General features: G+C 57.4%; 1 protein-coding gene across 1 annotated transcript; it reads right to left on the bottom strand.

Moving 5' to 3' along the window:
• Positions 1-841: 841 nt before the first annotated feature.
• Positions 842-10,571, bottom strand: WNT4 (Wnt family member 4). The gene is made up of 5 exons (XM_088529477.1): positions 10,433-10,571; positions 3,762-3,997; positions 1,998-2,129; positions 1,731-1,873; positions 842-1,303 (listed from the first exon to the last, which is right to left on the bottom strand). The coding sequence occupies exons 1-5, from the start codon at positions 10,507-10,509 to the stop codon at positions 842-844; spliced, it is 1,050 nt and encodes a 349-aa protein (XP_088385603.1). The 5' UTR covers positions 10,510-10,571.
• Positions 10,572-14,426: the final 3,855 nt, after the last annotated feature.

Here is a 14,426-nt window from a genome sequence, read left to right as displayed (position 1 = left end):
GAGATTTCTCTCTCCTCCTCCTTGGTCTCAGCTTCATTAAGACCCTTCGGGTCACTGGCACCATGGGCCCCAGCACAGCCTCAGGGGCAAGCAGGGGTTGAAGGGAGCAGGGCCGGCACATCGCGTCCTCCAGCTCTGCTGGGTGCATCCCAAGGGACATCCCGTGGCCGCCACCACGATGCTGCTGGAAATCACCGTGGCTATTGCACCAGCTCCAAAACAGGGCCAAGACTCTGGAGGCCTTGGAGAACCCCACGGCAAGGGGAGGTGAGCGTGTTCCATGCCCCTCCATACATTGAGCTTAACACCCAGGGGACGGCGCCAGCCCGTTGCCACCACCCTCCGTCTTCTGCAGCAGCCCCAGCTCTACCTGCTCCTCTCTTCAGGCTTAGGCGAGTCGAGTGATGCTCCAGGATGCTCAGTGTGGGCCTCGAGCAAATGGAAGATCCCTAGCGCTCGGTTTGCTCCAAACGTCTGCCGTCCGCTGCGGCATCAGCCGGAGAGTGACTGATGCAAGCGGGCACAGAACAGGTCCCTGGCCCGCCAGTGAGAGCAGACATGGCCCCGGAGGAGCCCGTGGGGCTCCAGCTTCAGCAATAAATACAGCAAACAGGAAAAACAAACCAAAAAAAATTACAATGCTCGCTTTTTTTGAAACTTTAAATATTTTTTTTTCTTTAAAATCTGTTTTCCTCCAGGGTTTTGTCTCTGAAAGTAGCTGCCCTACCCTTGTTTCTGTTTTCGTACCTTCTTCATAACTACCATATTCTTAGCTCACTGCATAACTCTGATCAGCACCTGGAGAGAGAGGGGGAATATTTCAGAAACCCGAAACAGGGCCTCATAAAGCAAAACCCACCAGCCGCTGGCAGGGTTTGCACTTGACGGAGCAGCACCAGTGAAACTTGCAGCTGCACCGTTCCACCACCTCCACCTCGTCCGTGTGAAAGCCCCTGCCGCAGCACATGAGCTCGCAGCCATCGATGGCCTTGGAGGTCTTGTTGCACTGGCGCCCGCTGGTGCCCAGCACGCCGTTCTTGAGGTCATGGTCACAGAAGTCGGGGCTGGAGTCCAGATAGACGAGGTCCTCGTCTGTGTGCGGCTTGAACTGGGAGTTCTTGGGCACCAGCACCTTGGTGGAGCCCACCTCGCTCTGCTCAACCTCTGTGGCACCGTCAAATTTCTCCTTCAGCACGTTGCCCACTTTGCGGAAGGGCGGCATGGCTTTCCAGCACGTCTTGAACTCGCAGGAGCCCGACACGCCGTGGCACTTGCACTCCACCCGCATGTTGTTGAGGATGGCCTGGAGGAGCACACAAAGGAAGGGGATAGGATGGTCAACCTGGGATGGACATGGCCCTTCGGCGAAATCAGAGATCTGGGATAGATGTGCACACAAGGAACGGGACAGGTTGGTCAACCCGGGATGGACATGGCCCTCTAGTGAAATCAGAGATCTGGAGATGTGTACACAAGGAATGGGACAGGATGGTCAACCCGGGATGGACATGGGCCTCTAGTGAAATCAGAGATCTGGAGCAGACATGTGCACAAGGAAGGGGACAGAACGGTCAACCCAGGATGGACACAACCCTCCAGCAAAATTAAAGATCTAGAGTAGATGTGACGCACAGCAACCCATGTCCCCCTGTGGGAGCTGATGGCCTTAAGGGGAGACCAAAGGACCCAACGGGTGGCCGTGGACCCCAAGCAGATGCTGCTGCCCTTACCTTCCTCCCAGCCTCGTTGTTGTGGAGGTTCATGAGCGCTCTGTTGGAAGAGGCCCCTTTGCTCCTCTCGCGGACGTCGACGAAGGACTGTGAGAAGGCCACGCCATAGGCGATGTTGTCGGAGCAGCCTGACCACTGGAAGCCTATGGCAGAGGGGATGCGTGAGACGCTGCCCTCGCTAAACTGGAAATATATTGGGGAATGTGTCCCCTGTATACGCTGGGGAGGAGGTTTGGGGAAGGAGAGCCGTGAGAGCCCCGTGCTCACCCTGCGGGCTGCCCCCTTGCACCGTGCGGTCGCAGCCGCACTTGTCCAGCTCCCCGCTGCTGCAGGCCCGCGTCACCGCAAAGGCCACCCCTGCGGAGGAGATGGCGTAGACGAAGGCTGCCTCCCGCGTCCCTGCAACGACACAAAAGGTGGTGGGAAACCCTACTTGGAGACACAGGAGCTTCCTAGAGGAGCCTTTTCTCCTCCAAACCCATGCAGGAGACCCATGCACCCCACTCCCTGGCATCTCTGAGCGCCAGGCCTGGACCAGGCTCAGCAGAGATGCTGCAAGATCCCGCATCAGCGAGAGCTGGGAACAGCCCTGCAAGGTTAAAACGTGAACGTGATGGGCATGACTTGGCAATCAAGGAGGTAAGTGCTGCACTGCCGCACGGGGACGAGCTTTCGGGAGAGGCTGTTTTGTCCGGTGCTTGCAGGGCAACTCCAAACTGCCCATGAAATCCCTTCTCTGGCCAACACAGCCCCGCTTCCTTGGCTGCTTTTCTCATTAAGGAACATCTCCCGTAGCTTGCACCTACTTGACATCTTCTTGCACAAGGTTCCATAGCTCCATGCACCTCCCCAAAAGTGGCTTGCGATGCTCCCCTCTGCCCAGTTTGTCTGAGACCTCCATGCACAAGCCCGGGGGGTCTCCTGCATGGTCTGAATCTCCAGTGGCCACTGAGGACACAGCCAGGAGAGCCAGTGAGCAGAGCTTGCCCCTTGCTCGCCAGCTGGGCAGAGGGCAGCTACTCTGGTGGTCGCCAGGCGGCCTTTGGTGGCCAAGCTGCAATCTGGCCCCGGTGGTGGACTGAAGCACGGGGACTGAAGCGCCTCCAAGTTAATCGAGGTTAATAGTAGGATCGTGTTGGTGGGTTTGCGCTGCGGCTGCCTAAAAAGAGGCGACTTTTAGTTTCTGGTATTTCTGGTATTTCCAGTCCTGAAGCTTCGCAAGGAGAGATCTTCACCCTGGCCTCCAAGGGGAGGGCAAGTCAAACAGGGAGCTGGGGAAGGTTTGGACCTCTGGGTCCTGGGATGGGAAGGGGGGACAGTGTCCAGCAGAGCCTGAAGCAGCACCTGAAGGGAGGTGAACATGGTCGGAGTCTCTAGAGGTTGAGGAGAGCAGGTTTCCCCCCTGGCTCTGCGCTCCCAGCCTTTCTAGGGCTTTCCCATTGCACCCTCATCCTGCTCCTGCTCCGTTGTCCCCTCCGGCACAGCCCCATGCTGGATGCCCGGGATGAAGGGGGCCATAAGGGGCTGTCCCGGCTGCAGGGCTGTCCCCGCGTCTCGCAGCGGGCGATGCCGTGCGGGGAGGACCGGTGTGTTTTTCCTCGCATTGGGCGGCAGAGGGCTGTCCTCCCCCGGCCTCGCCTGCCGCCAGCTCTCCGTGCTGCTGCACAAGAGGCGGGATCAATCCCACATCTCGCTGCAGAGGGAAGCTCCTCGGGATGGGGATCAGCCCATGGAGACGCTTGTGCTTTTAGGGCCCTCCTTGAACTCGGCATGATCTTGGGAGAAGTCCAGGCTGGGCATCCCAGGCTGGTCCCAGATGCAATGGGCGCCCATGGAAGAGGCTCAGGAGAGGATTCAGCAATGTCCAAAGGACGTCAAGAGCCTCCATGCAGCAAAAACAGCCCCACCGAAGCACCAAGCCCCATCATTCCTCACCATAAGCCCCAGCGTTAGGGTCCTGGCAAATAAAATTCACTGTTACAGGCTCCCCACTGCCCAGCAAAGTCTTGGATGCGCATCTGCGCAGCTCACCTTGTGTCACCACCTTCCCGAAAACGGGCAGCGTGTCCAGCGTGGAGCAGTTCCAGCGGCGGTTGCGGAACTGGTACTGGCACTCCTCGATGGCCAGCTGGGCGCCGCGCCGCACCGAGTCCATCACCTCCAGGTTCCTCTTGCACATCTGCACCTGGCGCTGGATCAAGCCCTTCAGTTTCTCACAGGTCTCCTCCTCAGAGATGCTTCCCACCGACGAGAGCTTCGCCAGGTACCTGTTGTGACAGCCCCCCGACCCCTTAGGAGGCAGCAGCGTTGGGGAGCACCACAAGCTGGGGACACCCAACCTCTCCTCCCACCTTGAAGGGCCACCATGGGGGCATTCTTGGCTAGCTGAGCCCTCCACACCTCTGGTGCCCTGTTTCGTGAGGAGCCGGTTCCCCTTTGCCTCTGTTGCCTGCAAGGGCAATATTTTCGGTGGTGGCTGAGTGTGCCCGGTCAGGTCTCCCGAGCACCATCACATCCAAGCGCTACTAGGAAAAACCCAGAGGTCTCCGGAGTCAGCCAAAACAAGCAGCCTGAGCGCCGGGCTGCCAGCTCCGGCGGCTCCCGCCGCGCGGCTGTGCGCTCGTCCCCGGCAAACGTCTCCCTCCAAACCACTTCCCTCCCACAGGACAGCTCCAGGGCGGCCTCCGGGAGCTGCTCTGGGAGCTTTCCCATCAATGGGGATTGGAGCAGGGAGGACGGAGGCAGGAGCTGGTTGGGGGCAAAACAACCCGCACCAGGCACCTCTGCTGCTGGCCCCACTTGCGATCGCAACTGCCAGGTATTTGTCCAAGTGGGAACTGCTCTCCCTGCGGAGATGGATGTGGGGATGGAGTGGAGGTGGCTGCATCCTTGGTGAAGGATGCGCAGAGCCACTCTTGAACGCTGGTGTTATGGGAGCCCCTTCGGAGTGAGCATCCCGCAAGCAAACTCCGTCTCCCTCTGCGGGCAGGATGCTCGATCCCGATATCCCGAGCACCCGGAGCATCCCGCCACAGCCTCCTCAGCGCAGCCGGCACATCCCAGCAGCCTGACCCCGTGCTCTGGGATGGGCGCTCGCCCTTTTCCTCCTGCCCCAGCCTCACAAAACCAGAAAGACCTCAAGTCACCACTGCCAGCAGAGCCCCGTCCTGCCCTGGAATAGGGCAATCCACCGCCTCGCGCCGGGAAAACTCACACTTGCTCCCGCTGACTGCGCTGAGCTTTGAGGTCCTTGGGAATCGCTGCTCCCTCGTCCGCGCGGAGAGGCACGAGTGCCAGGCGCAGGCGGCTTTTTGGGAACCTCATTCCTCAACTCTGCGTTTCCCAGCCCTGCAGAGCTTGCGGCTTGCTTTATTTTTATTTATTTATTTTTTTTGCTTGTTTTCTTTCTCCTCCTCCAAGTTACGACATCCTGCAAAGGCTTTTTGCTTGGAAGCGCTGCTTGCCTCCCAGAAGTGACTGTGCAAAAGCGGCTCCTGTTCCCAGGCGCCCGGAGAGCCGGATCTGCTGACTTCAGCCACAAAATCCCGTTGTCACGGCCTCTTCCTCCCCTCAGCCCGCCCCAGGAGGAGCGCACAGAATTTTCCCTTCCGTGCATCAGCAGAATTATTCACCAGCTCGGTTTCACGCATGCGACGGTGAGAAGGGCGGCTGGCCTTGTGGATCCCGCGGGGAGTCTGCATGGCTCCTTGTCAAGAGCGCTTGGTGCTCCTTGTGCACGCGGAGGTCACTCAGTGCAATGCCTCTTGGCCGTGTTCGCTGAGCCAACTGTCCCTTTAGCCTCCATACCAGCTAAACAGCCTTGCCCAGGGCTTCCCGCTCCTCTGTGCTGGTGGAGAAGCAGCCGCGCAGCTCTCCAAAGCCGAAACCAGGCTCTCCACCTCTGTGCCAGCACCCAATCCCAACCCAGCAATGGGTTGGGCAGGAGGAAGCCGTGCCACAGGTGCAATAGCCACATCGGCCGCAGCTCAGCTTGGGATGGAGGCATCATCTCCTTTTCTAATAAACTTCCCAGCTCGGTGGGATTCTCCAGGCAACAAGGAGCTATAAATCCAGAGCATGCAAGAAGAGCAGCATGACAAGGGCCTTTCAAGCCTTTCCAAGCAGATGCGCCTGATAAGACGCCTCCCCAACAAGCACTTAATGCTGTTTGGGATGAAAAAAACACAAAGGCAAAGGATGCTTCAAAGATGGAAACAGCTCTCCAAGAAAGGCTCTGGTAATTTGTTTTGCAAGGCAGGCAAACGGGGTGAAGCTATCCAGAATGCTGCTCTGGCTTCTCTCCCCCATGGCAGGTCCTCTATGTGCCGTGTTCCTCCTCAGCCTGTGCACATCTGTCCTTCCTCCAGGGTGGCCAAAACTGCGTGCCCAAAATGCTATGGTCCATCAGAGCCACCAGCTTGCCACCAGTCTCCTATGTCCCGTGAGTACCATCTTCCCAGTGTGTTACTTCTTGGTGGGCTCCCATTTTGCTCTGAGATGCAGGAATGAATCCAAGGATGGGTGGAAGGAGCTTTGCCAAGATGCGGGGTGGCTGGGAAGGCTGTCATGCAGCATCTCCCCGCTCCTCATTCCCCACAGGGCAGAGACATCTCATCTTTTCCCCTCTGGGGCAGATGGAGGGTGAGGGAAGGGCTGGGAAAGATGCTCTTCCCTCCCCAGCACCCCGAGGTGCTCCCACCCTCCATCCTCACGGGGTCTTCCTGGGGCCATGGATCTCAGGAGGGCCACCAAAGCCATCTGCAACATCCCACAGTCGCCATGGCAACTCGGATCCAACACGTCGCCTGGTCCTAAATAAGGAGCTTGCTCCAAACTTCATTTTCCTGGATGGAGATGGTAGAAACCAGGGCAAATCTCTTCTCCATCTACTCACATGGACAGCAAGATTGGCATGGCAGGAGCAAACGACCTGTTCCTGCCCAAGTCACTCATTCAAGTCTCACCTTCTCGCTTCGCCACTGCATTTATCTTTCTCTTTTCCTGCCTTTATATTCAGACAAGTCACTTGCAGCACAAACTCCCTTTTATTAAAGGCCAGCGATCTGAGGCAAAAGCGGCGGAAAGCCCTTTTCTCCTCCTCCATCCACAGCGTATTGAGCAGAATCAAAGCCCCATAATTTAGGCACCTGCAGTTGATCCTCCCTGCAAGGTGGTGAATAGGGCAACCTGAAAGCCAGGGAAGTATAAGGAGGAGGAAAAAATTGCTTAAAAATGAAGAAAAGGATGATAATTTGGGGAGGAAGAATGACAACAAGACATGAGAAGAGCCATGGAGGTTTGCAGATAGAGCAAGAAGGAGAGGGGAGGGGATTCCCTACCATGAGAAAAAGTGGAAATTGGAGTCACGGAAAAATTCCCAGTAGAGGAGGGCCAAGGAAGATGTGTAAGATGTCATGGAGGGGGCAGAAATGTTGGGTTTTCTCTAAAGAAACAAATTTCAGGTTCGAGAACTCCTTACGCTGTCTCATTTGGGGAGTATTTTCATGAGGATGGGAGACACGAGCAACACTTCAAACCTCTATCAAAGACAGTAGAAAGACGGAGGAGCTCTGAAGTTGAACCCTGGCTTGTGCTGTTGGGCAAACACCCAACCTGCCTCACCGCTGTCCTGGAGAAGAGCAGGAGGTGAGTCAAGACGACCCCAAGAGCAACATCCACTTGGGAAACCTCCTTTGAAGGTGCAGGAGAGACCTTCCCACAGCATCATCCCAAAAAAGACCAAAGAAACCTCTCCATCCACAAGGAGGAGTTACTGGAGAGGATGATGGCTCCGAGCAGAGCGATGTAGATGCTTCCATGGCAAAGCTGAAGGCCACTTCAGACTCGTGGATTCAGGAGCAACCGTTGGCCAAGTGCGACTGCACAAAATGCTGTTTCTTGCCATCACTTGCATTTGCAGCTGGACTTATGGTTTGCTGCGCTAAAATTAGCTGGGCTTGTAAAAAGCAGTCAGATTTTATTATTATTATTATTTTTAAATCAACAAATATTCCTGACGCGGGAAGCTGTCACTTTAGCGCTCCCTCCCTGCATCCTCCTGGAGCGGGTGTCACTTGCTGCCCGCGACTGCATCAAGGCAGGGAAGGGCTGGCAGTATCCCGGGGACTGCAGACATCCCTTGAAATTAGGCCATTTTCCACCAAATTCAACCCAGGCCCCCCCGGCTGCCGGAGCAGACGCAACTGGGATAATTTGCCCGACCTTATACCCAAAAAAAAGCCCGCAGGGAGGGGAGCAGGGCTCGGCAGGAGCACGTCTGCCCGGGAGCGAGTGCACCTGCCGGGGGGAAAGGCTGGACCGGTTCCTGGCTGGGTGGGAAAAGGGAGAGTCGCGAAGACGATGCAAAGAATCTTGTGCTCAACCAAAGCGAGGAGGGCTCGGGGTGAAGCCGTGGCGAAAACTAGGGAGATGCGCCTTAAAAAAGAAAAAAGGAAGGGAAGGGCCTAGGGCTGCTTATTCCAAAACCCCATCATGGCAGGAGGACCCCAGCGCGCGCTCTGAAGTTGCCCCTTGCTTCCTACCAAGCCTTTCCCTGGCACTGAGCTGCTTTTAGAGGCCAAACGCTACGGTGTGCTGAACCCCAAGCACAACCGGACTCCGAGGGCAGGACCTGGAGGGACCTTCCCCAAACACAGGTGTGCACCAAGCTAGCTGCATCCTGAGAGCACCAAACCCAGCGCTTTTAACCCTAAATACGACCTCACAGGCTGCAAGGAGGGAGAAGCCAAACGCTGCGAGCATCCCTGCGAATTCAGAGGCCTGAGGTCACCCTGATGGGCATCACGCGGAGCAAAATCTCCCCAAATGAAGAAAACACTCCAAAGCTCCCCTCCTTGTGAGGCAGGGAGCATCTTGGCTGCTTCGTGGCAATTTGGGTTGAGTCCTGTCCAGCTCCCCGTCCCTCTTGCGTTTGCATGGGCCCAGGCGGCGCCGAGGACGCGGCTTGGCGGCGAACGCTGGGCTCGAGCGTTGCGAGGGCGAAGCGCCGGTGGGAATGCGAGTTCGGACAGGTCGAGAGGAGGGAAAAGGCGCTGCGAGCTTAAGCACTAATCCAGCAGGTTTCTGGCAAAGCAAAGCTCGCCGCCCGGCGCCCACACCTAGACGCAGGCCGCGAGAAGTATGCGGAGCGCCGCCGGACGCCTGGGCCCCCCCAGCCCGCGGGAAACGCCGGGGGAAAGCGGGGGCACGAGGTGGGCAGCGCGGCGAGCAAAGCTGTGCGAGACACGCTCATTCCTCGGATATCTGCTAGCTCCTGGGATCCTCCTAAGCCTGTTTATTGCCTCCGGCAGCTTTTGTTTCTGATGCGAGAAGATAAACAGCAGGAATCATCCTAATCCTAGAAGCAGGGGATAAAAAGCACCAAGCGGAGCGGGGTGGGGGGGATGATCCTTTTATCCCAATACATTTGCAACATCCGAAAAAAAAAAAAAAGGGAAAAGCAAAGTCGAGCCCTTCTTTCAAACGCACTGGAACGGATCTGCTTTTCCTCCCCTGTTGGCAGGAATGAGCCCCCCGCGCTCCTGGGTCCCAGCTGCTTCCCAAAAGTGGCCGCGAGGGAGCCGCTGGGATCGCACCTCCGCGCTGGCTGCCCTTCGAATCCGCCCTGGACGCTTCCTTGTGGGACACTCTCCCTGCGGGAAAAGCTCTGCCCCGCTTCCTGCTGCGCCTTCGGCAGGAGCCCGCTGGCTTCAAGACCATCCCCATAGCGGCTTGGATCCCCTCGGCTCTCAGAGAACCTTGCAGCACGCAAGTCATCCCAAATGCGGGAGAAGGCGGGGGGGAAGGAAAGGAGGGATAAATCCCAACGCATCCCGGAGAGCTACCTCAAGGAAAGCGCCTCTTCCCACCAGCAGGACCCTTGGACTGTCTCTTCCCCAGGGCATAGGGAGCATCCTCGGAAAAACAGCTCTGATGTGGGGTTGGATGCTGGGATGGGGGAAGACGGGTGCCTCGTTGGCTTGTGCAGCCGCTTCCTGGCGTGCACATGTTTTCGGCACCGGGTCCACCTGCACGCAGGTGGTGGGAAAGGCGCGAGTGCGACGGGAATCGCTCACGGCTGCGGAGCTGGGAATGGGCCAAGCGTCTTGTCCCACCAGCCGCGATCCAAGCGTGGCTGCTTTGGAAGCGGTGAGGGGAAAGGCACTGTGGACCCCAGGCCCTTTGCTATGCGGGTCTCCTCCGAAGACCATCCCTCCGCCTTGGTGAACGCGCAGGAATTTTCCAGAGTCCTTTCCGCCGCCCCCTGTTTACCTTACACTTTATTCCAGTGTTTGCTCAGTGGCTTCCCAATGTCACCCGGCTCCTCCACGGCCCTCAACTGCCCTCGCTGGCCCCCCCAGCCGGCACCAAGCAGACTCCGTCCATCCACGGGGGAAGCCCAATGGCGGGATGTGTTTCCCGGAGCCAAAACCCAAGGCCAGGCAAGCTCCGCTGGATCCGCTTGGGCCCTGCTGAATCTTTCCTGGGAGCAGCGCCCGGTGCCTTCCGAGCCTGGATTCAATCTTGGGAGGGTCTCCTCAAGCCCTAGGGTCACCCAGCTGCTCCCGAAGCGTCGGCATCCCCCGGCCACCCACCTCCCCGTCCGCACCGATGCCGACGGCACCTGCTCTATCGCCGCCGCCACCGGAGCAACAAGTGACGGTGGCGGGTGGCGAGCGGTCCCCGCGGCGGCCGCTACTCACAGCCAGTTGCTGGCGTTGGCCGAGAAGGTGGCGAGGATGATGAGCAGCAAGGAGCGCAGCGAGTACTCTGGGCTCATCCTGGAGCGGAGGAGGAGGAAGAGGAGGAGGAGGCGGCGGCGGCCCCCGGAGCGGCAGCAGCAGCGGCAGCCGCCGCCGCAGACGGGCGCCGGGCGGCGGGCACTGCCCGGTGGATGCGCCCGCGGCGGCCGCCGAGCCCGACTGTCAGCGCGGGCGGCCCGTCCCGGGATGGAGCGGCGGGACGGGGGCGGGACGGGGGCGGGGGCAGCCCCGGGGGCGGCCCCAAGTCGCCGCCACCGGGGCGGGTCCCGCCGCCGGGGACACCCCCGGGGCGGGCGCCGGTCGCGCTGCCACCCCCTGTGCCCGGAGGAGCCCCCCTTGTCCGGAGGAGCCCCCCTTGTCCGGAGGAGCCCCCCTTGCGCGACGGAGACCCACGCGGGGTCTGTTTCCCCACGCGAGTAGAGGAGCACCCGGGCGGAGCGGCGGGGAGGAGGGTTGTTTCTTCTCCGACGGAGCACTCGGCTCACGGCCCTTTTCCTTGCTGCCCTTCCTTGCCTTTTGGGAGATGCCTAAACGCTGCCGGGATCGCGTCCCCTTGGGCAGCAGTGCCGATGCTGCTCAGCATGCCGGTTTCTACAGGTTCACAGCCAAGAGGCAGCTCTTGGCTTTGGCGATGGCGAATTGGCCAACAAGGAGGTGGGAAGCCCTAGTCTGATCCGGGGGTTTCTATCCACAGGGAATATCCGTGGGGATGGGGTTGCAGATCCCCCTGTTGCTCTTGCACAACCAGCCGCAGTGCTGACTCTGCACGGTGTGCATGGAAGGTGACATGGAGCCAAGTCTTGAGCCTTAAGTCCTCATTGGAAGTTGTCTAGAAAGGGCGGAGGATTCCTTGGGAATCCTGGCAGGGCTTATGGAGGCCTGGTTTGCCCCCACTTCTCCATCCTTCTCCTATGGTCCACTCAGATGGACCGACCCGGCCTTCCTCAGGCTTCCTGTGGACCAAGCATTGAGTGTTCTCAGGAAGGCAAGATATGGTCAAGGGAGAGGGAGATTAGAGGTCCATGGGTGATTGGTGAGAGCCACGTCGGTGTTTGGGAATATCAAGTTTTGGGGTGTTAATTCCACACTACAAGAAAAGCCAGCATGTTCAGCAGGAGCCATTGTGGTGGGCTCAGCACCGGTGCTCTGCAGGGTCCCGCAGGAGGACAAGGCACTGTCCTATGGGCATGCTGACTTGTGGGATCCCGCAGTGTGAGGAGCATCCCCAGGTGCTCCTGAATCTAAGACTGGCTGGTGGGATGGTGACATGAGCTGGAAGATTTGGCCCCATGAAATGCCATGGTTTGATTTACCAAGGCCAAGTCCCATGCCTTTGCATGGCGTTGGTCACCCAAGAGGTCCTCCTGCCCCATGACAACCCTCCTGTGCTTGACTCCAGACTCTTTGGCCCTGTGTTAAGGGCAGGATAGGTGGCTTGGGGAGATGTTTGGGGAGGTGGATCCTCTGGTCACCTGCTCCTTCTGAGTAGCAACAGCATCCCTGGAGACTTTGTTCTCCCCTTGCACCCTGGGTCTGCTCTCTCCTCCCAGCCACCTTCTGCCTTTCCTTGTGCCCACAGCAGGTCTGCCTTGAACTTCTCCGGGGCAGGATGAGGAGATCTGGAGCGTGTCCACCTGCTGCCACAGAGGACCATCCCGATTCACATCGCGGCAGAGGGAAGGTGGACAGAGCCGCACCCGGAGTGAGTCAGCCCCTAGGGAAGTGGCTGTCTGTGGAGATAAGAGTGCAGCGGGCTGGGAATGGTGTTTATTTTACCGCCTCCATGGTGGAGGAGAGGATGAGTGTGAACAGACAGGGTTTGGAAAGAGCTGCTCATGGGGGAAGGGGGATCCCTGGCCTTTTGAATGATGCCCGTGTGGAGCTGCTCGCTCTTTGCAGGTGCCTTCTGCAAATTGGGTGCTTTTTTGGCACCTTCCCCCAAAATGACTTCAAGCAGAACTTCAAGCAGAGCTTATTTAGGGGAGAGAAGGACTTGGATGCAGCAAAGGGCTTAAGGAGGTGCCAGGTTTTCTGACCTTGTGCATTGGTGAGGAGCCCTGGTCACCTGCAGTGTGGCTTGGTGCCCGCATCGCCTGGCCGTGCAGGGCTGTGTGGCTCATTGCAGTGCTGCTTTAACACCTACAGATGAACGCAATCAAGAAGAGCTTCTCAAGCCTGCCCAGGTGCTTCTGACCTTGAATGACTGTAGGAATTGCCATTTCCATATGACAGAGGAGGACAAGGTCTCGGCAGTGACAGCGGGAGTACATTTTGCAAGCTCAGGGCTGAATCTGTCCCCCAGACATGAAAGGACAGAGCTTGAGAAGGTCTATGGAGACCCCATGCTCAGGATGGGCAGGCAAGGTAGCACAACGGCTTGATCCCTGGATCCGACCGTCCCTGGGTGCAGGAGATATTTTACACTTTCTTCTGGACTGACTGATGTCCCTGGGGCTTATCAAGCAGGGGTCAAAGCAGAATAGACTGCAAATCTGGAGACCGGTCTTGGCCATGGGAGAAGTGTGAGAAAGAGCGAGGCCAAACTCACGAGCAAATCTGTGCGTGCGGGGGTTGGCGCTGAATAGGAATAAATCCTGTTTTGAACTTAATGGAACATAAATATCGGACACTTAGCAACAGTACGTGTATTAATCCTGTCCCGGAGAAAGGAGAAGCTGTTCTGAGAGCCTCCAAAGCAGAAAACACAGGACAATTGTACTCCTTTATAGAAACTTGTGGTTTTTCTGATGAAATTTATTTCAAACTATCCAAACATTTCAGAACTGCTCTGATGCCTGCTCAGAGAAGGGGCTGTATAGGAGTGTGGTTTGCAAACAGAAGCAGCTTTGCAAAGATGAAAATTGCTCCGACAAAAGAACTGTGTCCAGGGCATTATAAACGGAAAGCGAGCTGCATTCACTGTAACCCAGTCGGCCAGGATGTGTGAAAAGCAAGATGATGGTGGCGAGAAAATCATGACTTGTGAAGATTATTATTATTATTTTCAACCTTTAGCTCCGCACGGGTTGCATCCTCGGGGATGGGCATGGATTTGCAGTGAGTTTTTGGAAACCATGGTTTCAGAAACCAAGCTCAGGTGTTCGGGCTGAGAAAATCTGTGTATGAAAATCAAGCCAGAAGAATAAGCAAATTCTGAGCTTATTGTCCAATATGGCATGGGGAAAAATGCTCAAGATTTAAGATGCTCTGTGTCTGCATGTGGCGGATGCGCAGTGGATTTGGGAGCACTGCCCGTGTGGGAGCTTAAGAGCATCCCTGGACATAGTGAACTATTTCAAACCATACCAGTGTGAAAAGAACCAGCTTTTGCACCAGCCAAAAGTAGCCCTTTTCACAGGGCTGCAAATGAATTGTCCCCTGGCTTGTGCTATCTTCAAAGCAGATTGTATCACCTTCCAGGATTTAAAATATATCTCAACTGGCTTCGCTGCTCAGCCGGGTGCAGTCCCAACCAAACAGCGCTGCTGAAACGAACCTCGATCGAGGTGCTGGACACTCTGGTTGTAAAGGGCAGTGCCCGTGCAGCAAGCCGGAGGGACAGCCACCTCCTGCAACCTTTGCCCTGCTCACCCCGACCAGGGAGAAAGCGAGATTGCGGGCTGGATGGATACATAACACCGCGACCAACTCCTCTTCAGTGCTTATTACACCTCCACGCATTTGGGGTCACCCATCTCTTCATCCCTTCATCTCCCATCATGGGAGTTGGAGGGGGAATCTGCGCTCATGTGGGCAGGGAAAGAGGGAAATGGTCTTCCAGGCAGGGCATGGCCAGGAGAGGCCTTGTAGAAACGTTGCTTGGAAAGCTAAGGATGCCCCGAACCCTCTAGATGCCACAAAACCAGATGGTGATTTGAACAGAAGAGGTTGCCAGCCCTGACTCTTCATTTCATCCATTGATCAATTTATGTCC

Source organism: Tinamus guttatus, unplaced genomic scaffold (assembly GCF_059628265.1).
Source record: "Tinamus guttatus ecotype Peru unplaced genomic scaffold, ASM5962826v1 Tinamus_guttatus_pri_ptg000332l, whole genome shotgun sequence".
Taxonomy (NCBI): Eukaryota; Metazoa; Chordata; class Aves; order Tinamiformes; family Tinamidae; genus Tinamus; species Tinamus guttatus.
Note: the sequence above shows the minus strand (reverse complement) of the source record. Positions and strands in the feature narration are given on the sequence as shown.

Bases quoted from the DNA above. Each gene is read 5' to 3' on its own strand.
- WNT4 (XM_088529477.1), bottom strand. From the start codon at position 10,509: ATGAGCCCAGAGTACTCGCTGCGCTCCTTGCTGCTCATCATCCTCGCC. The intron at 3,998-10,432 runs GTGAGTAGCGGC...CTGTCACAACAG, and splicing joins GCCAACGCCAGCAACTGGCT to GTACCTGGCGAAGCTCTCGT. The intron at 2,130-3,761 runs GTGAGCTGCGCA...GTGTCGTTGCAG, and splicing joins CGGGAAGGTGGTGACACAAG to GGACGCGGGAGGCAGCCTTC.